General features: G+C 41.4%; 1 protein-coding gene across 4 annotated transcripts in view; it reads right to left on the reverse strand.

Annotated features, from left to right (window-relative positions):
- Positions 1-26,569, reverse strand: part of LOC142743140 (uncharacterized) — a 139,912-nt gene that overhangs the window by 20,435 nt on the left and 92,908 nt on the right. For 3 of the 4 annotated variants that reach the window (XM_075853577.1, XM_075853581.1, XM_075853576.1), the window contains 4 exons: positions 23,776-23,828; positions 23,467-23,694; positions 17,547-17,750; positions 14,264-14,416 (listed from right to left, as the gene is read on the reverse strand). In XM_075853577.1, coding sequence (XP_075709692.1) covers positions 14,264-14,416; positions 17,547-17,750; positions 23,467-23,694; positions 23,776-23,828 — 638 coding nt within the window. The remainder of the gene's footprint in view (positions 1-14,263; positions 14,417-17,546; positions 17,751-23,466; positions 23,695-23,775; positions 23,829-26,569) is intronic. The other variant, XM_075853578.1, reaches the window with a different exon arrangement.

Here is a 26,569-nt window from a genome sequence, read left to right on the forward strand (position 1 = left end):
AACTGGTGTTATGAGCAATTAAATGTCAAACTCACTTTTTTCAAAAGATTTCCACAATTTTAGCCACTAGTGTATGTTAATGGTGAAGTTAGATTGACAAAGGAAAGATTATTTGAAAGACAATGTATGAATGCTATGACTAGCTTCAGTAACATAGGGCAGATCCTGATAAGCACTGAACAAGCTCCCATATCTTTGAACTATGTAAAAAAAACAAAAACAAAAAAAAACATTCAGTGCTCAGAACAAGCAGTTGGGTGGCACAAGTTCAATTGAAAAGGACCAAGAGTAAATGCAAAAAAAAAAACAAAAAAACAAAACAGAGAAGAACTTATTTATTGAATATAACGCTATAATAAAATATAATATTGCTGTTGTAGGTCATGGCGTCCCCCGGTGTTCTTTGATTACCACTCAGAATATCCATCGAAGATGTTCAGTTGCTGGCGAGAAGCTGCTGCTTCTAGTAAGTCAATCATTTTCTTCGGAGCGAAACCTGCATAATAGCAGGAGTCACTCCACCACCCATGTAATAAGATCTATGAAGTGGGACTGAGCTACTAGGCATGTGGTACTGGACACATTAGGTGAATGTTCTGAGAGGGAATCCACATCAGGTGGTGCAACAACAAGTACTGCTCACCCACTTTACAGTTCCATTCCATCACCTCCAGTCATTCTGACAGTTGCCTGTCAGTTTTAGGGTATGTGCACACACACTAATTACGTCCGTAAGTGACGGACGTATTTCGGCCGCAAGTCCCGGACCGAACACAGTGCAGGGAGCCGGGCTCCTAGCATCATAGTTATGTACGACGCTAGGAGTCCCTGCCTCGCTGCAGGACAACTGTCCCGTACTGAAAACATGATTACAGTACGGGACAGTTGTCCTGCAGCGAGGCAGGGACTCCTAGCATCGTACATAAGTATGATGCTAGGAGCCCGGCTCCCTGCACTGTGTTCGGTCCGGGACTTGCGGCCGAAATACGTCCGTCAATTACGGACGTAATTAGTGTGTGTGCACATACCCTTACACTGCAATACAGAAGTTTTGCAGTGTATTATGAAAGCAATCAAATTATCGCATAGTAAAGTCCCCTAGTGGGACTAAAAAAAAAGTTGAATAAAGTTTGTAAACAACTAAAAATCAAGTAAAAAAAACAACAACTTAAAACCCACCATTTTTCCCCCACTACAAAATGCTTTATTATGAAAAAAAATCTATTAGAGCAAAAACGGTGTGTAGAAAAGGCAGATCCAGCACTCGAATATTAAAATGCCAATTTTATTTAGGTCATTTTAAAACAAAAGATAAAACAAAAATCCCGGGACCACGCTTACGCGTTTCAGACCACTAGGGTCCTTAATCATATGAAGCTATGATTAAGGACCCTAGTGGTATGAAACGCGTAAGCGTGGTCCCGGGATTTTTGTTTTATCTTTTGTTTTAAAATGACCCAAATAAAATTGGAATTTTAATATTCGAGTGCTGGATCTGCCTTTTCTACACACCGTTTTTGCTTCAATTGCCTGCAGTCGATACAGGATCAGTTTAGGAGTATCTACAAGCACCCACAGCGTTTGGATTAATTACTCATTTTTTGCATCAGTCAAGCGTCATATATAAAAAACGCATTGGAAAACGCAACCATGGCGTGGTGGTTATGAGGGGAGCGAAACTTTTAGTAAAAAAGGTTTTCTATTTTTTCTATAAATCTATTACATTATTTAACCCCTTCCCGCGATTGGGCGTGATTGTACGTCCAGAATGCAAGTGATTTCCCGCATTCGGGCGTACAGTTACGCCCAAGCTTCAAACTGTCACCATGTCAACAGACATGGTGACAGCGTACCGATCGCAACTGTAACCGAACGAGCTGTGATTGGCCAGTCAGTACTGACAGGCCAATCACAGCGCAGGAGCAGTGGTTTGCCGGCATCTCCGCTTCTGACAAGCTCATTCCGGTCAGAGAGCTTGTGAGAGTCGGAGACAAGAAGAAACAGTGTGTAAAAGTGGGAAAAAAAAAAAGAACGAAAAAACCCAGCGATCAGCCCCTTTTCTCCCCACTAACCAGTGATCACCCCCTTTGGTGCCCACTGGTTAAGAAAAAATAAATAAATAAAAAAAAAATAAAAAATAAATATATATATATATATTATATAATATATATAATTTCAGGCCCCCACAGTGTCCTTCTGCCGTGCTGTAATCTGTCACCTGTCGCAGTACCCGGTCGCCATCACCCTGCTGTGTCCCTAGATTGCCCACTGCCCGAGTTCCCTGTTAGGTAGCAATGCCACGTCTCATTTAGTTTTTCCCCTGGTAGGTAGGGTACCCTTACTAATTGAATACAGCAGGGTCTGTTCTCATTCCACGGTTGAGAGTAGCGGTTTATTTTTTGATAAAAATTTTTTTTTTTTTAAAGTTACAAAAAAATAGCAATTAGACCTACCGGTAATTGTATTTCCAGGAATCCATCATGACAGCACTACAGGAGGTTGCCCTATTGACCTCTGTAGGGACAGGAAGACAGAGAGGTTAAAAGGCCCCTCCCACCACCCACTTGCCAGTGTTTTTCAATTACTACACCAGGATGGATGCAACCCTATTTTATTTCTAGGGATAATAACGGACATGTTAAATGCACAAATCAGAATTCAATAAGGGAGGGATGTAATGGTGCTGTCATGGTGGATTCCTGGAAATACAATTACCGGTAGGTCTAATTGCTATTTTCCAGTACATCCCTCATGACAGCACTACAGGAGCAATACCAGATTATAATGCTCAGGGCGGGACTATGGATTGAAGGACTTTCCGTCCAAAACTTAAATCCGTCTCGGACAGAACATCGAGCCAATGTTTGCAAAACGTATGATGGCTTGACCAAGTGGCAGCTCTGCAGATTTGGTCCATAGAGGCTTCTCTTCTTTCTGCCCAGGATGCCGAAACTGCCCTCGTTGAATGGGCTCTGATGCCTTGTGGGGCACATAGTCCTTGGGACTTGTAGGCTTCTTGTATGGTGGTTTTTACCCATCTCGCTAGAGAGCCTTTTGAGGCTTTCTTTCCTCTATTCTTTCCCCCAAACAGGACAAATAGATTTTTATCTTGTCTCCAGGAGGAGGTTCTATCCAGATACTGAAGAATTGTTCGCCTGACATCCAGGCAATGGCATTTTTCTTCTTGTTGGTTTTTTGGATCTGGATAAAAGGAAGGTAGAATTATTTCTTTTTCTCTATGGAAAGCAGTAGATACCTTTGGAATAAAGGAAGGGTCCAGCTTTAGGATGATCTTATCCTCTTGTACTTTTAGGTACGGTTCTATGACTGACAGAGATCTGATTTCTCCAATCCTTCTTGCTGAAGAAATAGCGACTAAGAATGCAGCTTTTAGAGTTAAAAAATGCATACTAAATTGTGTCGAGCGGCTCAAAGGGGGGCTCACAAAGAGTCGTTAACACCACATTCAAATCCCAGGTAGGAACGGATTTCTTTAGGGAAGGTTTCAGTTTAGAGACCGCTTGGGTGAATCTTCTGATCCGCCAATGTTCAGCCAGAGGAGTGTTAAAAAAATTACCTAAGGCTGAAATCTGTACTTTTAAAGGTACTAGGGCTAAGCCCTTTCTTGAATCCCGATTGTAAAAAATCTAGGATTTTCGCAATGTTGGGAGAAAAGGGGTCTGGTCCTGGGTTTCCATGCCAGGAACAGAATTTCTTCCAAATTTTTTGATAGATTTTAGAGGTAACTTCTTTATGACTTGATAAGATAGTTGAAATTACCTCATCTGACAGACCGTGGTTTCTCAAGATCTGCCTTTCAGGATCCAGGCTGACAATTTCAGAGTTTATTCCCTGAAAGAATAAGGGACCCTGGGAGAGAAAATTCTCCTTGACTGGGAGCATGATAGGGTCTTCAAACGCTAGGTATTTTACGATTGGAAACCAACTTCTTTTTGGCCAATAGGGAAGAATAATGATGAGCTTTGTCAAATCTTCCTGGATTTTTCTTAATACCATTGGTATTAGAGGAAACGGAGGAAAGGCATAGGCCAGATCCATGTCCCAGGGTTGGGACAATGCATCTACTCCCAATGGGTTGTCTCTGAGATTTAGGGAGAAGAATGTCTCTACTTGAGAGTTTTTCCTCGTGGCAAACAGGTCTATTTCTGGATAACCCCAATTTCGGGTTAGGGACAGAAAGACTTCCCTGTTTAGGGACCATTCTCCAGGGTTTATTTTTTCCCGACTCAGAAAATCTGCTGATAGGTTCTCTGAGCCTTTTAGGTGGACTGCAGAGACTGATAGGACATTTTCTTCTGCCCAACTGAAAATTTGTGTAGAGAGGGCCTGAAGAAGAGTGTGTCTTGTTCCCCCTTGATGGCGAAGAAAGGACACTGTTGTCGTGTTGTCCGATAAAATTCTTATATGCTTCCCTTTTATGGTGGGTGAAGCTCTTATAAGTGTCTCCCATACGGCTCTTAGTTCTTTGAAGTTTGAGGACATCATCTTCATTTGAACAGGCCATGTGTCCTGAAAGTGCTGGTCTTGGATTACCGACCCCCAGCCGTGTTTGCTGGCATCTGTGGTAATCACTACAGAAGGAGAAGTTCTCCAGGGGACTCCCTTGTCTATGTTGTTTGTGCAGAGCCACCACAGGAGGGATGATTTCACAGTCTCGGAAATTTGAATTTTTGAATTCAGGGAGTTTTGTTTTCGATCCCACTGGGACAAGATCAGCTTCTGTAAGGGTCTGGAGTGAAATTGGCTCCATGGAATAGATTGGATGCAAGATGTCATCATTCCCAACATCTGCATACATTCCCTTATGGAACAGGCGTCTTTCCCCCAAAATTTCCTTACTTCTGTCAGTAGGAGTATTTGTTTCTCTCTTGGGAGGAAGGAATGTTGAAGGGAGGAGTCCAGCAGTACGCCTAAGAAGACCTTCTGTTTCTGGGGAGGAAGACTCGACTTCTGAAAGTTGATTATCCATCCCAATTCCTGTAGTAGGGAAAGAACCTGTGACCGATGACTGACTAAGATAGCCGGAGTATCTGCTGTCAACAAGAAGTCGTCTAGATATGGGATAATTACTATACCTTGACTTCTTATGAATGCCATGATCTCTGCCATAATTTTTGTAAAAATTCTGGGGGCGGAGTAAAATGCCGAAGGGGAGGCAGACAAACTGGAAGTGGAGAATGGAAGGACCGTCCTGAACTGCGAATCTGAGGAACCTCTGGTACGCGGGATGGATAGGAACGTGATAATACGCATCCTTTAAATCGATCGTACACATTGATGCCTCTTGTCTTATTAGAGGAATCGTTGATCTGATGGACTCCATCTTGAATTTTCGATATTTCACCCATTTGTTTAGGACCTTCAGGTTGATTATTGTCCTGTAGGAACCGTTTGGTTTTTTGACTAAGAAGATCTTTGAATAGTGGCCTTTGCATATTTCGTTGTGGGGAACTGGAGAAATGGCTCTCAATTTGAGTAGTTTCTGGACGTCCTGGATAAGGATCTGATGAAGGTCTTTTGCTTGGTACTGGGTTATTAGAAATTTCTCCGGAGGAATGGAGGAAAATTCTATTTTGTATCCTTCTTCTATGATCTTTAGAACCCAGGGGTTATGGGTTATTCTCGACCATTTGGGATAAAATTGTAGGAGTCTTCCTCCTATGCTCTTGGCGTCATTGCTTTGAGGGCTGGAATGAATTGTTTGGGTTAAGGAGATATCCTCGACCCCTTTTCCCTTTGGGGTAACTCCAGCGACCGGACTTCCCTTTCCCGCTGTAGTTCTGTAAGGTAGAATCCCTCTGTTGGCAAAATCTTCCAAACTGAGGGGGCTTTTTTGGTTTCTCTTCAGGAAACCCCTTTTTCCTATCTGTTGCACTCTCCAGCATGTTATCGAGGAGAGGACCGAACATCAGAGACCCTGTAAACGGGATAGAACACAATTTGTTCTTGGACTTCGTATCTCCTGACCACATTTTGAGCCATAATGCTCTTCTAGCAGCATTTGAGAGAGCCCCATTCCTGGCAGCAAATCTAATAGATTCCGCCGAAGCGTCTACCAAGAATCCGGTTGCCATTTTTAGCAAAGGTAGAGATTCTAATAGATCTTGTCGTGATGTCTTCATCATCAAATGGGTCTCTAGCTGGTTTAGCCATATAAACATTGCTCTTGCTACTGATGTGGCCGCGATATTAGTTGAGATCAAGGCAGAGGAAGATTCCCACGCTCTTTTCAGTAATCCGTCTGCCTTTCGGTCCATGGCGTCCCTCAACTGCGAGGAATCTTCAAATGGGATTGCGTTTTTTTTTAGCAACCCTGGCTACTGGGACATCTACTTTTGGGATCTCATCCCAAGGCTTAGTGTCCTCTGGATCAAAGAGAAGTCTGTTTTTGAAATCTCTTGAAATGAAGAGCCTTTTTTCTGAATCTTCCCATTCAGTTGTCACCATTCTTTTGAGATTTTCGTTTACCGGAAAAACCCTTGTTTTCTTTTCCGTTAGACCTCCAAACATCTCATCCTGGATGGTATGTGGTTGGTCTTCTTCGGGAATATCCATGGTTTCCCGTATTGCTTGAATTAAGGTATCCGACATCTCGGAAGAGAAGAAGAATTTTTTCTCTTGAGTGGAAGAAGTTGAAGGCAAGAGTTCCTCTCCTTCTTCTAACTCACCCTCCGATAGGTAATAACACTCCTGCTTAGAGTCAGACCCCGGAGAAGGAGGACAATATTTTTGATCCACTTCAATCCGTGGTCTTTTTGCCCGGGAGTGTGAGGGAGTTTCTTGCGGAGGGGCGAGGGAGGCTACTGACTGACCCACTTCTTCACGAATCATAGCCCTAAGTTCAGACATGAACGTTGGTTGTTCCTCCTTTAGTTTTGCAATACAATCCTGACACAATGGTTTCCTATGGGACTCTGGCAATTTTTTTGCACAAGTCGCACATTTTTTAACCTTTTTATCAGTTTGCTCTGAGAGGAATCTTTTTCCTAGAGAAAACAGAAGGTAGGTAAAGTATGGTGTACATACATAAGGGGTCATACCCTTCCCCAAGGGTGAGACTCACGTGACCCTGGGACATATCTGGAGTTCCATCAGGACAAGGAAGTTCCATACCGCGACAGGTAACAGGCAATGCAATATGCAATCCACAAAAATAATCCAAGTTAGAGTTATCAGCTCTAACTACATACCTGTGCGTGTCCCTTTAAATGCGGGCGTTTTGAAATTCCCGCCTTCCAAGATGGCCGCGGACCAGAAGTAGCCCGACGTCATTTCCGGTCGGCTATTCGTCTCCAGCGTGTTTCCTTTGGAGTGCAGCCGCCATAGCCGGCGACTGAGGCTTGCTATGCGGTGCAGCGAGGATCCCCTGCCGATTCGTCCACGTTTATGGAGCTGCCGGTCCCCGCCTGGTCCGCGGCCAGGCCGAAGCCTGCTTGGGAAACCCCAGCCCCCACACACTACCAGAACCCTGCCTAGGATTCCTCCGGTAGGTGTCTCAGGGTGGGAGCTAAGGGACCCCTCGTTCGAGATGTGTTAGCCTGGGCTTTAGGGGGAAGAGAAGGGGGAGTGCACGGACCCCCCGATCTTGCCCCCTGCCCGAGTTTCTTTCCTGCACTAACACAGGAGCGACGCTCTCTGCTCCTGACCCTGTGGGGACAGGAAGAACACTGGCAAGTGGGTGGTGGGAGGGGCCTTTTAACCTCTCTGTCTTCCTGTCCCTACAGAGGTCAATAGGGCAACCTCCTGTAGTGCTGTCATGAGGGATGTACTGGAAAAATTTGTTCGTTAGTTAGGTAGCAAGAGTTTATCAGTATGGCCAAAAGAGTCTTTTCAGCCGAGGAAGCATATGAAATGCTGTGTTCCAACACGAATAGCGTGAGTGAAGGTGAAGCACAGTTCGTGCTTCCATCTTCCACTGAATCCAGTGACTGAGTCTGCACCCCGCAGTCGGCGCAGAAGAGCCATAGGTCCTGCTCGGGCTGAGCTGACCTGGGAAGCTGCGGACAATTATACCCCCCAGGTGCCTGAGTTTACAGCCCCCTCAGGCATTCAAATTGAAATTACCGGCTTCAGCCCCACTGATTATTTTAAACTTTTTTTTTCAGACGCCCTTTTAGAGTTAATGGTCCAGCAGACCAACATCTATGCGGAACAGTTTATCGCCCATAACCCCAACTCTTATTATGGGAGAAGCCAAAATTGGACCCCCACAAACCCAGTGGAATTGCGGAAGTTTTGGGGCATATTTTTAAGTTTTGGTCTCATAAAAATGCCCAGTATTAGAGACTATTGGTCCCTTGATATTTTATATAACACCCCCCTTTACCGCACAGTAATGACAAGGAAGCGATTCGAAGCCATCCTGAAATTCCTTTATTACAATGATAATAGTCAGTGCCCACCCCCACAGGACCCAAATTTTGATAGGCTATATAAAATAAGACCATTGATTGCCCACTACTCCCAAATTTTTTCCCAAGTTTATACCCCCCAACAAAATATTTCAGTGGATGAATCCCTAGTCAGCTTCAAGGGTAGACTGCACTTCAGGCAGTATCTACCCAATAAAAGAGCTCAGTACGGCATAAAGCTCTACAAGCTGTGCGAAAGTGCCACCGGTTACACGTACTCTTTTAGGGTCTATGAGGGAAAAGACTCCCATATAGATCCCCCAGAATGCCCCCCCTTCCTTGGAATTAGTGGAAAGATCGTATGGGATCTTATCCATCCTTTACTTGGCAAAGGATATCATCTTTATCTGGACAACTTTTATAACAGTGTCCCATTACTAAAAGTTCTCTCGTCCAGATCCACCTTGGCGTGCGGAACAATCTGCAAAAATCAGAAGGGCCTCCCCAAAACTTTGCTGGGTCAGATCCTAAAATTAGGAGAGAGCAAAGCTGTCTGCAGCGACGATCTGCTCCTCCTAAAGTATAGGGATAAAAGGGACGTCCTTATCAGTAGAGGCAGAGGCAGCCTAGTCCCTGTACGTGGATCCACCACCCAAGTCCCAAAACCATATTGTGTACAGGAGTACAAAAAGTATATGGGTGGCATTATAGGTTATAAATCCATACAGCGCCATGCGCAAGACCACGGTATGGTATAAGAAGCTGTCTGTGCATCTTACACAGATGGCTTTATACAACGCCTTTGTCCTCTACAGATATGCCAGCAGTGGAGATACGTTCCTGCAATTTCAGGAAAAGGTAATCAAGTCCATGATATTTGGTGACCAGGAAGGAGAGGGCAGTTCATCCGGCTCTTCAGTCAGGATAATTCCAGGTCAGCATTTCCCCACAGAAATCCCCCCCACTGAAAAAAAGCCCCCAAAAAAATGCTGTGTGTGTGTCAAGCGAGGCATTCGTAAGGACACCACATACCAATGTGAGACGTGTCCCACAAATCCCGGCCTGTGCATGAAACAATGTTTCAAAATATATCATACCTCCTTAGATTTTTAATTTATTTATTCTTTATTCACCTTTTCTGTCTCCCATATTGGCCATGCCCAATTATTCATTTTTTTACTGACCAGCCCCATTTAAAATTTGTAAAAAAAAACTAAAACAAAACTAAAAATTCTCACTATACCCGAGGCAGTGTCTGTCTCATCCAGGTTGCAAATCTGGGTGAGAGGAATAAATCCAGATGAGATTGGTTGTCTCAGCAAATCTTTTTTTGCTGAGGCCTTTGATTTATTTTTTGGGCTGGATTTTATGGAATGGTGGGTAGGTTGGTAGTGGGACCTGCCATTCCCTCTCCCTCCATTGCGGGTTTTCCAGGTTGTCCTCCTTATTTTTTACTAAAATTAAAGTATTTCTTCTTATACCCCTAGATGAATACCTAGAGGGTTGTCACTTCACAAATAAAAAATTCTCACTATACCCCTAGATGAATACCTTGAAAGGTGTTACATTACAATCTAAATCTTCTCACTATACCACTAGATGAATTCTTTGAGGGGTTTAGTTTCCTAAATGGGGTCACTTTTCTGGGTTTCTAATGTTTTGACACCCAAGATCCTCTGTTTTCATGACACAGGGCAGTAAATGCCATCGTACTAGGCCTCAGATGTTGCATGGTGCTCTTTACCTTCTGAGCCCCGCCACGTGCTCAAACAGCAGTTTATCTCCACAAATGGGGTATTGCCGTATTCAGGAGAAATTGCGTAACAAACTGTGGGTGCTGTTTCTCCTTTAACCCCTTGTGAAAATTATTAATTTGGGGCTAAAGCAACATTTTCTTTGAAAAAAAAATCTAAATTTTATTATTTTACTGCCCAGTGTATGAAACACCTGTGGGGTCAAACTGCTCACTACACCACTTGAAAAAATTCCTTGAGGGGTGTAGTTTCCCAAATGGAGTCACTTTTGGGGGGGGTTTCCACTGCACTGGTAACCTTTACAAATGCGATATGGTGCAGAGAAATCAATCCAGCACTCCAAAAGCTAAATGGCGTGCCTCCCTTCCGAGTCCTGCCGCTTGCCCAAACAGCAGTTTATGACCACATGTTTGGTATTTCCGTACTCTGGAGAAGTTGCTTTACAAATGTTGGGGTGCTTTTCCTCATTTATTTGTTGAAAAAAATAAAAATTTTGAAGTAAAGCTACATCTTATTGGAAAATAATGTAATTTTTCATTTTCACTGCTCAATTCTAATAAAATCTATGAAACACCTGTGGGGTCAAAATGCTCACTACACCCCTAGATGAATTCCTCAAAGGGTGTAGTTTCCCAAATGGAGTCACTTTTGTGGGGTTTCCTTTGTTTCGGCACCACAAGACCTCTTCTAACCTGACATGGTGCCTGAAATATAATTAAAGAAAAGGGAAGGCCCAAAAATCCTCTAGGTACTCCTTTGATTCTGTGGCTTTTATTTCAGTCCAGTAGTGCACTAGGGCCACATGTGGGATATTTCTAAAAACTTCAGAATCAGGGCGATAAATATTCCGTTGTGTTTCTCTGGTAAAAACCTTCAGTATCACAGAAAAAATTGATTAAAATGGAATTTCTGCAACAAAAAAAAATTAAATTTGCAAATTTCCCTTCCACTGCTTTAATTCCTGTGAAACGCATAAAGGGTTAAGAAACTTTCTAAATGATGTTTTGAATACTTTAATGGGTGCAGCTTTTAAAATGGGGTGATTTGTGGGGGTTCCTAACATATAAGGCCCTCAAAGCCACTTCAAAACTGAACTGGTCCCTAAAAAAATAGGCTTTTGAAATTTTCTTGAAAATTTTAGAAATTGCTGCTAAACTTATAAGCCTTGTAACGTCCTAAAAAAATAAAAGGATGTTCATAAAACGATGCCAATCTAAAGTAGACATATGGGAAATGTTAGCTAGTAACTATTTTGTGTGGTATAACTATGTCTTACAGGCAAATACATTTACATTTAGAAAATGCTAATTTTTTGCAAATTTTCTCAACATTTTTGTGTTTTTCACACAAAAATATTGAATATAAATCGACCAATTTTTTTCACTAACTTAAAGTACAATATGTCATGAGAAAACAATCTCAGAATCGTTTGGATAGGTAAAAGCATTTCCAAGTTATTACCACATATAGTAACACGTCAGATTTAAAAAATGAGGCTGTGTCGTTTGGTCCAAAAGTGAGTGGGTCCTGAAGGGGTTAATGACCGCCGATAAGCCTTTTCACGGCGGTCATTAGTGAGCTTTATTCTGATGCAATAGCCTTTTCACAGCTCTGCATCAGAATAAAGTAAACAGAGCAGGGAGCGGATAAATCTCACTGCTCTAAGCTATCAGAGGTAGCGGAGGGCTGGGGGCATCCCTGCTCGAAAGTGTGAGATCGATATTCGTATCGATCTCACCTGTTTAACCCCTCAGATGGGGTGCTCAATAGTGGGCACCCCATCTGGGTGGTTTTGGAGAGAGGGCGGGAGCACCCTTTCATCCCACTGACACCCGGCGACGAGATCGCCGTTTGTCTGCGTCTCCGATGGCAGCCAGGGGCCTAATAAAGGTCCGCAGGTCTGCCCGTAGTAAATGCCTGCTAGGTCAAGTTAATAAAAAAATAAAAAGTGAAAAAAAAAAATGAAAAACACACTTTTTCCCCCTTGTAGTAAATGCTTTACTATTAAAAAAAACACAATAAAGCAAAAAAGTTACACATATTTGGTGTCGCCACGACCCCGACTATAAAGCGGTTACATTATTTAACCCGCATAGAGAACGCCGTAAAAAATAAGATTAAAAACAATGGAAAAATTGCTGTTTTCTGTTAATCCTGACTTTAGGAAAAAATGTGATAAAAAGTGATCAAAAAGTCGCATCTACTCCAAAACGGTACCAATAAAAACTACAAGTCGTCCCACAAAAAAAAAAATCACTCATACAACTGCAGTGGCGGAACAATAAAAAAAAAAGTTATGGCTCTTCAAATATGGAGACACAAAAACAAATAATTTTGAAAAAAAAAAGGGTTTTTACCGTGTAAGTAGTAAAACATACAAAATCTATACAAATTTGGTATCGTTGCAATCACAACAACCGGTTGAATAAAGTTATTGTGTTATTTATACCACACGGTAAACGACGCAGATTTAGGACGCAGAAAAAGTGGCGAAATTTCAGGTTTTCTTCTATCCCCCTCCCCTAAAAAAGTTAATGAATAAATTCCATGTACCCCAAAATAGTGCTATTAAAAAGTACAACTTGTCCCGCAAAAAACAAGACCTTATACAGCTATGTCGATGTAAAAATAAAAAAGTTATAGCTCTTCTAATGTGACGATGGAAAAACGTAAAAAATGACATGGCCCAGAATGTAATCAAGGGGGAAGGGGTTAACCTGAACGGTGAACGCCATAAAAAAAATAAAACAAACAAATGCCAGAATTGCGGTTTCTGTTCATCCAGCCCTAAAAAAAATTTGCAAAAAAGTAAATCAAAAAGTCCTATGTACTCCAAAAATGATACCAATAAAAACTACAAATCATCTCACAAAAAAGGTTTTCTTACTGTGTAGTTAAAAAAAAAACCTATATAAATTTAGTATCGCCACAATCCTAACGCTAAAGTTGTTATGTTATTTATGCCACATGGTAAACAGCGTAAATTTAAGACGAAAAAAACAAAAGAAGTTTTTTTCTATTCCACCCAATTCAAAATTATTGCGCCGTTCCACCCAGTTCCAAGTTATTAGCACCAGTTACGTGATCAGCTCCACCTCTACATTGGTAGTCAGTGGTTCCAACCAACTGTCTTTGTTCTACACACACTCCCAGGGGTCGGCACGTCAGACCGTAATACATCTTCCTGCTTGGTTGCAGCAAGATGTAGGAGGAGGAGAGGGAGGGGTTTAGGCTGCGCATGATGTAATTAAAGAGGCTCTGTCACCAGATTTTACAACCCCTATCTGCTATTGCAGCAGATAGGCGCTGCAATGTAGATTACAGTAACGTTTTTATTTTTAAAAAACGAGCATTTTTGGCCAAGTTATTACCATTTTTGTAGTTATGCAAATGAGGCTTGCAAAAGTCCAAGTGGGCGTGTATTATGTGCGTACATCGGGGCGTTTTTAATACTTTTACTAGCTGGGCGCTCTGACGAGAAGTATCATCCTCTTCTCTTCAGAACGCCCAGCTTCTGCCAGATCACGCTGTGACGTCACTCACAGGTCCTGCATCGTGTCAGACGAGCGAGGACACATCGGCACCAGAGGCTTCAGTTGATTCTGCAGCAGCATCGGCGTTAGCAGGTAAGTCGATGTAGCTACTTACCTGCTAACGCCGATGCTGCTGCAGAATCAACTGTAGCCTCTGGTGCCGAGGTGTCCTCGCTCGTCTGACACGATGCAGGACCTGTGAGTGACGTCACAGATTGATCTGGCAGAAGCTGGGCGTTCTGAAGAGAAGTGGATGATACTTCTCATCAGAACGCCCAGCTAGTAAAAGTAGTAAAAACGCCCTGATGTACGCACATAATACACACCCACTTGGACTTTTACTTTTAAACACACCCACTTGGACTTTTGCAAGCCTCATTTGCATAACTACAAAAATGGTCATAACTTGGCCAAAAATGCTCGTTTTTTAAAAATAAAAACGTTACTGTAATCTACATTGCAGCGCCTATCTGCTGCAATAGCAGATAGGGATTGCAAAATCTGGTGACAGAGCCTCTTTAACCTACCTATTGGAATGCCTTCTGAAAGTAGAACGGAGTGCTATGATCACGTGACTGGCGCAATTCTATGTATGGAAGCTCACCACTTCAAGCTGTTCTTTTCTTGCCAAGATGAAAGCTGTACGCAGTTCTCTCGCAGTGTCCGGTAGTTCACAATTCACAGCAGATCCTGGGTTCTCTTGTTCACCAATGCTAGCAGACACCACAGACTCTGATGGCATATCTCCCCAACAGCCCTGTAAACAATTAAGACACATTATTGTTATCATATTGTATTGTTTTTTTTTCATGTAATAATACAATCTAGCACTACAGAGAAAAATTTGAAATACTTTTGCTGTTAGGAGAGGATTTAAAATTTTAATTTAAAGCTATACTGTAGTTTGCCCACTAACTTGCCCCTGGTCAGGCTAAACTTTATACAATTTTGCATATAAACATTTATTGCACATTGGCCCACATTTAAGAACGATGGCATATTTAATGCCAATTAAAATGGAGTGTAGTTGGAGAGATTTATAATTCAAGGTTGCACGCTTCCTAATAAATTTAGTGCGGTTTGAACTCTGACCGTCAAAATATCTGTTAACATGCCATGAATTTACTCCATCATGATGAATGATACATGCGGGCCGGTTTTCTTAACCCCATCCGGCACAGCCATTTTTTAGATTTGCATTTACATTTTTTCCTCCCCAATTTCCAAAAGCCATAACCTTTTAATTTTTCTATCTATATAGCGTAATGAGGGCTTGATTTTTGCAGGACGGGTTGTAGTTGTTCAAGGCACCATTTATTGTACCATATTTGTACTAGGAAATGGGAAAAAAAATTGTTGTGTGTTGGAAAATGAAAAAAACAGCGATTCCTCCATTGTTTTTAGCACTTGGTTTTTACAGCGTTCACCGTGCAATTAGAACAACATGTTAACTTTATTCTGTGGGTCAATAAGATTATGGCGATACTAAATTTATATCGTTTTTTATATTTTACTTCTTTGCACAAGAAAAAACTAACTAAAAAATACCATTTATTTTGTGTCTCCGCTTCTTAGCGCTAGAACTTTTTTATTTTTCCATTGATGGAGCTGTGTGTGGGCATATCTTTTGTGGAACGAGCTGTAGTTTTTAATGGTACTCCTTTGGAGTACATACAAATTTTGATCACGTTTTAGTACACGTTAGGTTTTTTTTTTCATAAACTTTATTTAACGGACTTACCTTTTTTTTTTGTCCCACTAGGGGACTTCACCATGCGATCTGCTGATCGCTTATAGAATGCTTTGATACACTTAGTATACCAAAGTATTATTGCCCGTCAGTGTAAAACTGACAGGCAGTCTATTAGGGGGCTAATAGGCATATACTGAAGGATGACCTGGGGTCCTTTGTTAGGCCCTCGGCTGCCATGGAAACCCAACGGCGGCCTGCGATTCCTTTGCGGGGGCTCTGATGGGGTGACAGAGGCAGCTCCCTCCGTCAAACACATTAGATGCCGCTGTTGCTTTTTGACAGCGGCATCTAATGGGTTAAACTGCCGCAATCGGAGCGCGCCTCAATTCTGGCAGTTGCGGCAGGAGCCAGGCTGTGTATAACAGCCGGGCTCCTGACGCTGATCGCGTGGGTACACTGGCAGTACTCACCCAATCAGAGCAACTGACCGCTATGCGGGAACTAACACCTGCTGGTGACGAATATATCCGTCGCTCGTCGTTACGGAGTTAAAAGTAGAAGCAAAAGTAAATAAAAAAAGGGTTCTGTGTGCGACTTTCAAATCCACAGCATGTCAATTTGTGTGTATTCTGTGCGGAGATGTTGTGTTTGGCCCATATACTTTAATATGGAGCATAAATTCCACAAGTTGAGTTTTGTACAGCGTTTACGCAGCGGAAATGCAGTAAAAACGCTGGAAATCAGCAGGTGCAAATAAAGTTTGCTCTAATTAATGCTCGACACTAAATCTGCAGGTAAAACCGCAGCAATATGCACAGCAAAAACGCACTATTTTCTGCGGATTTCTGTGACTAAATTACCTGAGGGTTTTTGAGATTACGCTGCATATTTTTGTGGGAGCATAGCCTTACACTATTAAACCATGATGTCTAGCAATTAATTATCTCCTTCTCCCCTTTTAAATGAACATGCATGCTCAACTGAGTGTGCATGTTTATGGTGAGATTGGTAGAGGTATTGATCGTCTGAATGATAGTTCAATACACGGCTATCTTATGTGGATGACCTTCCTTTGGCTAGGATAACATCCCGTTGTACTTGTACATTCGGTGTACACACTGGAAAATTCTCTCAGTATTTGTGTCTAATGTGGCCAAGGAGAGTTAATGGCAGAGATATGCAACTGAACATATCTCGAGCGCATGTTCCGCAGACCGTTTCAAACTCTCCCAACCAACGTAAACGCAAACATGGTGTCCAGCAACTCCCCTGCTCTGTCTGCATAGAATGCAATCTGTTGTAAACCAAACACTGTACAGCAGGAGACCAATAAGTGATGGCCAGCAGGATTTGAATGCTTTATTGGCTGCGACTGACCTAGAAAATATTGGGCACATTTATTATAGGAAAGCTATTTACAAAAGGAAGACCTTTCATTTAGTGCAAATTACACATAATTTCTCAAAAACAGTGCCAGTAACTAGACAGAGGCCAAGTTATGGCGTTGGTACATGTATGCCAGTATTTTTTAGTCAATATTTGGCCTGAATCCATCCTACATTGCAAAACAAGATCAAAACAGCGCAAGTCTTTCTTGAATAGGGCTCAAGTCATACGAGCCACTTTTCGGGCACATTTAATTTGATAAAATGTGCCCAGTCAATTCAGATCTGTTCAGGTAAAGAAAAGTATTTGTAAAAGTTATTCAACATTTAAAAAACCTAAACAGCTGTAATATATGCAAAATACACTGCAGGATGTTTTCAGACTGATTTTAGGATATACCGCTTCTACCTAAAATTACCGTAGCTAAATACCATTTGGGATGCCACTAAAAAGTGAAATGTGTATGTTTCGCATTAAGCGGGACCATGTGACTGCTTCCACGTATGATAAACCTGTATGATTTACCTGTCGAATTGACGGCAGACCCCCGTCCTCTCCCACTAAATCCTGCTCCTTTTCTTGCCACTTTTGAAGAGTCGCAAAATTATTGAGCAAAGACTGCGTGCACCATAATCTGCCAATTTTCAATGCCTAAATTGTGGTGCAAATGCAATACTAAATAATCTCTAAGGTTTAACTTGAAACATACAGGGAACAATATGGAGCTACATCCTAAACAGGAATTACCAAAGTTAAAGAATTGCTGTTGCCCTTTAAAAATAGTAAGCAGAATTCAAGGATTTTATACCAATAATGGGATGTGAATAGTCTTCTCCATGTAGTGTTCATCCCTATCCTGGCTGCTGCATAGTCTCTTTGTCACTTTTGATTCTCCTTCTCGTTGCTCCACACAGGCACCAAAATCTTTCTTCTCTGAATGGGCCCTTTTTCCAGTATCCACAATCGTTGGCAGTTCTTCTACCTTTACAGTTTGCTCAGATTGAAGAGTGTCCTACAAGAATAAGTGGTTAGAATTGCAAATTCTGTAATCGAGCAGACCTGTACATAGTTAGTCCTGTTATTAAAGTGGATACAATTGTATTCAGTTTAGCTAATGCTCCGTGAGCTATATGCAACAGCAGCTGCACAAATCTGGTAGTTTGCTACAATGTATCAGTCTGGCTGTTTAGCTCACAGAGCATTGCCCCGATTGGATATAATTTTACCTAATTCTCAGCTGAGAGCAGGACGAAGTCCCCATGCACACCAACAGGCACTATTCACAGTATAGGAGAATGGTCCATAAATGTGAAAAATATGTCCTATTTTTTGTGTCTCATTTCTACTGCCCAGACACACATACGGGAAGGTGTTCGTGGCCGATAGAAATGGAGGTGTCAGTATCTTATCCGCAATTACGGATCCGTAACTGTAGATAAAACCTACGGTCGTGTGCATGGGGCTTTAGTATGTACAGGTCTGAATGTAAACAAGAGTGTTCTTATTTATTGACTGCAAACATATCTTCAAATGGTGAGGAGTTGAAACAAACTTATATAATTTTTCATTTTTAAAACGATTAAGCATTATTCACATTAAGCCAGAAAACTCTATGTACACCTTTGCAGGGCATTTTTTTTCCCCCATTTCATAAACAGGTCAGTGTGTTTGGTGTAACTTTAAAAATTATTTTGAATAAAAACTATTTATACTTTTTGAGATACAGCTGCTCTGTATTCCCTGAATCCGTCAGTCCCGTGGACCTGACAGATTCAGTGTCAGCGGGTCCTGCGTGTCAGAGCCACCTGTAATCTATCACATCTACGTTATAAACAGGATTTAGCACTATATACAGATGCTCTGTATAGAGAATACAGAGCAGCTGTATCTCAAAAAGTAAAACTAATTTTTAATAAAAATGTAAACACCAAACACTGACTGATCTATTAATTAAAAAAAAAAAAAATGCCCTGTAACGCTCACATACTATGGCCATTGCATTTTAGGATGTGTAGGAAGTTGAATTATTGTAGGTTTCTTTCACTTTACTTTTAAGCAATGCTCCTTCCCGTTAGGATTGCTCAGATAGCTGTCGTACTGTGTGCTCTTCATGGGTTGTGATGCTTACCGTTCTGTTTGGGCTGTGCCATTATTTGCCATGTTCTTTTTATTATGGGGACACATTTTCTCCAAATGTTTTTGTAATTGTTTGTATTAAAACCAATAAAAAAATTTGAATTAAAAAAAAAAAAAAAAAAAGCCCTATGAAACCTTTTGCACACGACCGAGTTCGGCCCGTGCAAAAACAGTCAGTGTTTCTTAGTTAAAAAACATGGGGGGGGGGGGCGTCCTTTTACCACCTATTTCTCCCCATATTTACCAGATTCAATCATTTTAGGTTTGGTCAGTGTTACATTTCTGGATTGTTGCAGGTACACCCTATTGTGTGCAATTCTTAGTTAAAAGTTATGTAAACCTTTACACCTCTTGCCCAAAACAGGATAATGCCCCTATAGCTGCCCCCAAACAGGATAATGTCCCTATATCTGCCCCTACACAGGATGATGCCCCTATAGCTGCCCCATACACCGTATAATGACCCTTTAGTGCCCCCACACAGTATAATGACCCTAGAGCTACCCCCCCCCACACACACAGTGTCATGCCCCTATAGCTGCCCCCACAGTATAATGCCCCTCATACAGTATAATGCCCCTATAGCTGCCACCATGCAGGATAATGCCCCTAAAAAGGACCGCATACAGGACAATGCGCCTATAGTGCCTCCCTACACAGTATAATGCGCCTAAAGCTGCACTCCAGATAGTATGACCCCCTTAGTGCCCCCACACAGTATAATGCCCCTATAGTTGCCCACACAGGACAATGCCCCTATAGCTGCCCCCACACAGGATAACGCACCCACAGCTGACCCCACACAGTATAATGCCCCCCATACCCAGTATAATGTCCTCATAGCGCCTAATAAAAAAAATTAAACATTTACTCTCCTATCTCCGTTCCAAAGACGAGTGGAGGAGATCCCTCGGCTCTTCCTGTCTGTGTAGTGTGCATCTCAGCACAGACAGGTACAATAACGTCACTACATCGCGCCTGTCTGTGCCGAGCCGCACATGGTTGGCATTAGGAGGAGCATAGTAAATGTTGGAGCAAGGAGCGGTCAACTCCCTGCACCAGCACTGGGACACAGTTTGGGAAACACTGGCGTAGAGGAACTGGAGTGGCATGAACAGAGCCCTGACCTCAACCCCGTCGAACACCTTTGGGATCAATTAGAACGTTAAATGCAAGCCAGACCTTCTCATCCAACATCAGTGGCTGACCATACAGAAGCTTTTGTGGCTAAATGGGTCACTAACACACGTCAAAATTTTTTTGCATACCCTCCCAGAAGTGCACCATATTAATGCCAATGGTTTTGGAATGGGACGTCCAACAAGCTCATATAGGCGTGATGGTCAAATGTCAATATACTTTCGGCCTTATAGTGTATCACATGAATTTCGTAACTGGTTCTCTTTGATCATTGTTCGGTTTCTAGTCTTGGGAAATTCTACATTATATTGCAGCTGTGCGCTGGAACATCAGGACTTCAGGATTACTGGATGCCAGATGAAATAAATGATTTGTTGTTTTTAGCTCTGATAAACTCCTCATTAACCTCTTCCCGTGATCGCGGGGGTGCCGATGACTGGTATGGCAACCAGTGGCCCAACAATTGCCTCCTGGGCTGCTAAGTATGGAAGGCTGTTAAGCTTGCTGACAGTATCACACTGACAGCTCTAATACATTGCACTACGCAGGTAGTGCAGCATATTAGTATAGCTATCAGTGTTGCAGGCCTTCCAAGTATCCTAGCGGAGCAAAAAATAAATAAAGTTTAAAAAAAACAAAATTGCCTTTTCTCCCCCATAAGTCTTTTATTATTAAAAAAAAACAAAAAAAAAAAACCCACACTATACAAAATTGGTATTGCTGCGTCCGTAACGACCCAAACTATAAAACTATTACATAATTTATCCCACACAGTAAACGTCGTAAAAAACATGAGAAACTACGCCAGAAGCTATGTTTTTAAGACACCTCTCCTCCCCAAAAATTTAGTAAAAAAAAAAAAGGTGATCAAAATGTCACATTTACCCCAAAATAGTACCAATAAAAAAAAGACTGCCCGTCCTGCAAAAAAAAATAAAAAATATCCCTGATAAAGGTTTGCCGACGCAAGAATAAAAAAAGTTATGGGTCTTAGAATATGCTTGTTTTTGGTCATTTCCGCTTCCAAAAAAGGTCATCAAAAACGTGCACGTGTCCCAAAATGGTACCAATAAAATTTACAGCTGCTCTTGCAAAACACTAGCCCTCACACAGCTCCATCAACAAAAAATAAAACCGTTATGGAACTGGTAAGGCGGTGATGATAACCACTTCTTGAAACTGAAAGAATTGTCCCCTCCAGCCTGCACATCAGAATATTTTTTTCAAGGCCCTAGTATTTGAGAAATAGGAAGCGAAGGGACATAGCACATCTGCTGAAAGCGAGGGTGCTTGTGTTATACCAGGGCAACACTTTCCCAGCAAAATTTCCAAAACTACAAAGGAGTAAATGTCCCAAATAGGTGCAGAGTGACACAAAAGACTGATAAAGGATTCGGTTTATCAGTGCGACACTGGCCAGTGCACAACTGATTGCTTCAAAGCATACCACACCTGTGGATAATTTAAAATAATTTACCCCTTTATTATACCCTCCTATGCCCTGATGTACAGATTACATATGCCCCCACATTGTAAACTGAAAAACCAGTAAAACCCCAAACAAAAACTACTACCAAGCAAAATCCATGCTCCAAATGGCGGTCCTTCACTTCTAAGCCCTAGTGTGCCCAAACAGCAGTTTAAGTCCACATATATGGCATTGCAATACCAGTGAGAACCCGCTTGATTTATGGGGTAAGATTCTCCAGTGGCACAAGATGGGCACAACATATTGTGCGGTGAAAGGGCATATCAGTGGAAAAATGTGCAATTTTCACTTTGCATCATCCGCTGCGTATTAATTTCTGAAAAACACCTATGGGGTCAAAATACACACTACACGCTTGATAAATGCCTTTAGGGGTGTAGTTTCTAAAATGGGGTCACTTTTTTTGGTACACCAGGGGTTTTGCAAATGCGACACAGCGTGTCTAGCAAAATTTACGCTCCAAAAGTCAAATACCACGCCTTCCCTTCTAAACCCTCTCATATGTCCAAACAGCAGTTTATAACCACATATCGGGTATAACTATACTTGAGAGACATTGCTTTAAAAATGTTGGGTTGCTTTATCTTCCTTATTCCTTGAGAAAATAAAAAACGTTGATCTAAAACTACATCTTATTGGGAAATGTGTTTAATTTTTTCAGTTCCACAGCTTAATTCCCAAATGGACTCACTTTTGTTGTTTCCACTGTACGGTTACTACAGGGGCTCTGCAAATGCGACTCGGCGCCCAGAAACCAATCCAGCAAAATCTACATTCCAAAAGCCAAAATGGCGCTCCTCTTCTGAGCCCTGAAACAGCAGTTTATGACCACATATGGCGTATTGCTATACGCAAGAGAAGAATTGCTTTATAAATGTTGTTGTTTTTTTCCCTTATTCCTTGTGGAAAAGAAAAAAAATATATGAGCTAAATCTACATCTTATTAGGAAAAATTTAATTTTTTAATTTTCATGACCCAATTCTAATAAAATCTATGAAATACCTGTAGGGTAAAAATGGTCACTGCACCCCTAGATGAATTTATTCGGGGTGTAGTTTCCAAAATGGCCTTTCTTTGGGGTTTTTCTTATGTTTTGGCATCATAAGACCTGTTCAAACCTGACATAGTGCCTAACATATATTCTAATAAAAAGAAGACCCCAAAATCCTCAAGGTTCGCCTTCATTTTTTAGGTCAAAAAGCACACTAGGGCCACATATGGGTTATTTCCAAAAACTTCAGAATCAGTAATAAATATTGGAGGTGTGTTTCCCTGTTAACACTTTGTGTTACAGAAAAAAAAAAAGTTAAAATTGAACATTTGCACAAAAAACACAAAAAGTTTGGAAATTTCACCTTTACTTTGCTTTCATTCTTGTGAAACCCTTAAGAGGTTAAGAAACGGTCTAAATGCGGTTTTGAATACTTTGAGGGGTGCAGTTTTTAAAATTGGGTGATTTATGGGGGTTTCTAATAAACACTGTAGCTCTTCAAAGCCACTTCAGAACTGAACTAGTCCCTAAAAAAATTATTGGCTTTTAAAAATTCTTGAAAATGTGAGAAATTATTTCTAAAATTAAAAGCCTTGTAATGTCCTAGAAAAATAAAAAGGATGTCTAACAAAACAATGGCAACATAAAGCAGACATAAAGAAAACTTTAATTAGTAACTACTGCGTAAAAATAACTATTTATCCTACAAGCTGATACATTTAATTTTAGAAACCGGAACATTTTTCCAAATTTTGTTTAGATTTTGGTGATTTTCACAACACTGAAAGTAATTCAAATTCTACCACTAACAAAGTACAATGTGTCGTGAGAAAATCTCAGAATCGCTTGAAGTAAAAGCACTTCAAAGTTAACCACAAAGTGACATGTCAGATTGGAAAAATAAGGCTCATTCAGGAAGGTCAAAACTGGCTGCAGCGGGAAGGGGTTAAATACACAACACCACTACATACCTCTGTTTTGGATTCGGTGATCTCTTTCTTTATGTTACAAGCAGGTAATGTTTCAGTTTTCTGATTAGATGGTGAAGTTATGATTTCTTTAACCACAACTTCTACCTTCACATCTTTCTTAACCATCTCTACTTTTGCAGTCTCTTGTGAAGGATTGTCACAATCTTGCGAAGGTTTAGCATCTTGTTCGGGGCTGTTCGCTTTGGAGGACATGGTCTCACTTGTATCCTGTAATACATAATATACATATCATAATAATGAAAGTTGTTGTGCTGTAATGAAAGATAAAAAGTTAGAAAGTTGTCTTACCTCCGGCATGCCTGGTGTTAATGTTAAAAGAGTGCGACCAGAATTATGGATCACTAGAATACAATAAAAAACAGGTTAAAACAGGCACATTTTTCCAAGCATTTTACGGTTTACAACTTAAAGTTTATCACTCTTAACTGTAATGCAGAGTTTAGTAATTGGACATTGGCTTCTCATAGCAAGCAGGCCAAGTTCAATCATCATGGCAACTGCCTCAAAGTGCACACCCTGCACAAGGCACAAGTTGCTGCTGAAAGATGTGGCTCCTCCTCATGTGATTGCTGTGAGATTCATCAGCATTTAACCGCTTCCCGACCGCCCACTGTATATTCACGTCGGCATTTGCTGGGCTCTGTGCAGTGCCGACGTGAATTCACGGTGGGTGTTAAAAGCGCGATCCGGGTGTCTCAGAGTAGCGCTGACACCCGGATCAAGCTGTTATCACCTACCTCTGTTCCCGGAGATATGATCGGGACCTGATTAGTTCAGGTCCCGGTCATGTGATCGCAGGGAAAGTGTGTTGTAGCAACGAACTGGAAAGTTTGTTGCTATAACAAACTGGAAAGTTTGTTGCTACAACAAACTTTCCCGGGGACCGATTGCTGGTGCTGCAGTCGGTTACAAGGCAGAACCGGGGGCCATATAACGGCCCCGGGGTCTGCCATGCACAGCAGCCTATGAAAACCAGCCGGATGCTGGTTCTCATAAGCTTCCTGTCAGTGTGACTCTCAGCGTCACACTGACAGTTTATAATACGTTACACTACCTAGGTAGTGTAATGTATTATAGCAGCGATCAGTGCTGCCATGCTTCAAGTAAAAAGTAAAAAATAAAGTAATAAAAAAGTTTTATAAAAGTGTAAAAACAAGTTATAACAGTTACAAAAAAAAAGAATGCTTTTTTTCCTATAATAAGTCTTTTATTATAGGAAAAAAATGAAAATGTTAAAAAAAGTACACATATTTGGTATCACCGCGTTCGTAACGACCCAAACTATAAAACTATAATATTATTTTTCCCGCACGGTGAACACCGCAAAAAAAATAATTAAAAAAACAGTCAGAATCACTTTTTTTTGGTCATCAACCCTCCCAAAATATAGAATAAAAAGTGATCAAAAAGTCGCACGTACCCCAAAATAGTACCAATAAAAACTACAACCTGTCCCGCAAAAAACAATTCCTTACACCGCTTTTTTGACGGAAAAATAAAAACGTTATGGCTCTCAGAATATGGGGACACAGAAAATAAATTATTTTATCAAAGTGATTTTATTGCGCAATCGCCACAAAACATAAAAAACCTATATACATATGGTATCGCCGTAATCGGACCGACCCGCAGAATAAAGTAAAATGTCATTTATACCGCACGGTGAATACTATAAAAAAAAAAATACAAAAAACATTGTCAGAATTTATGTTTCTTTGTCACTTTGCTTCCAAAAAAAATCTAATAAAAAGGGATTTAAAAAAATCACATGTACCCTAAAATGGTACCAGTGAAAAGTACAGATTGTCCCGCAACAAATAAGCCCCCACACAGCTCCGTTGGAGAAAAAATAAAAAAGTTCTGGCTCTCAGAATATGGCGATGCAAAATGTGCAGAGTGTTCCAAAAGCGGATAAGATCGGGCGCCATTTATCAGTGCGACACCAGCCACATATCTGCGGATTATTATTTATTTACACCATTATTATACCCTCTTATTATGCCCTGATGTTCTCCGCACAGATTACATATACCCCCACATCATAAACTGAAATACCAGCAAAACCCCAAACAGAACAGTTACCAAGCAAACTCTGCGCTCCAAAAGCCAAATGGCGCTCCCTCCCTTCTGAGCCCCACAGCGTGCCCAAACACCAGCTTACGTCCACATATATGACATTTTATATCCGGGAGAACCCGCGCAACATTGTATGAGGTATTTGTCTTCAGTGGCACAAACTGGGCACAATATATTGTGCATTAAAATGGCACATCAGTGTAAAATTTTAATTTTCACTTTGCACCATCCGCTGCGCATTAACGCCTTGGCGCACCACGACTTAATAGCATGTCGTGGTGCGAGGGGTTATTTATGGAGCGGGCTCATGCGCTGTGCACGCTCCATATTCTGCAGGTGTCCGCTGTGTATTACAGCTGACACCCGGGACTAACGGACAGGAACAGTGATCGCGCTGTTACAGGAGCCTGTAAAATGACATTATACTGCAATACATTAGTACTGCAGTGTATTGTACCAGCGACCTAATGATCGCTCGTTCCAGTCCCCTAAAGGGACTTTTGGGAGGTTTCCACTGTTTTGGTACCTCAGGGGCTTTGCATATGCGACATGACACCCGAAAACCATTCCAGCTAAATTTGAGCTCCAAAAGCCAAATATTGTTCCTTCCCTCCTGAGTCCAAACAGCAGTTTATTACCACATATGGCGTATTGCTGTAATCAGGACAAATTGCTTTACAAATTTTGGGGTCATTTTTCTCCTTTATTCATTGTAAAAATTAAACATTTCTAGGTTTTTTCAGAAAAAAGTCGATTTTCATTTTCACAGCCTAATTCCACTAAATTCAGCAAAAAAACTGTGGGGTCAAAATGCTAACTATACCCCTAGAACAATTCCATGAGGGGTGTAGTCTTCAAAATGGGGTCAGTTTTGGGGGGATTCCACGGTTTTGCTTACTCCAGGGCGTTGCAAACGCGACATGGAACTGAAAACCAATCCAGCAAAATCTGCGCTTCAAAATCCAAATGGCGCTCCTTCACTTCTGAGCTCTGCCGTGGGTCCAAA

This window comes from Rhinoderma darwinii, chromosome 2 (genome assembly GCF_050947455.1).
Source record: "Rhinoderma darwinii isolate aRhiDar2 chromosome 2, aRhiDar2.hap1, whole genome shotgun sequence".
NCBI lineage: Eukaryota > Metazoa > Chordata > Amphibia > Anura > Rhinodermatidae > Rhinoderma > Rhinoderma darwinii.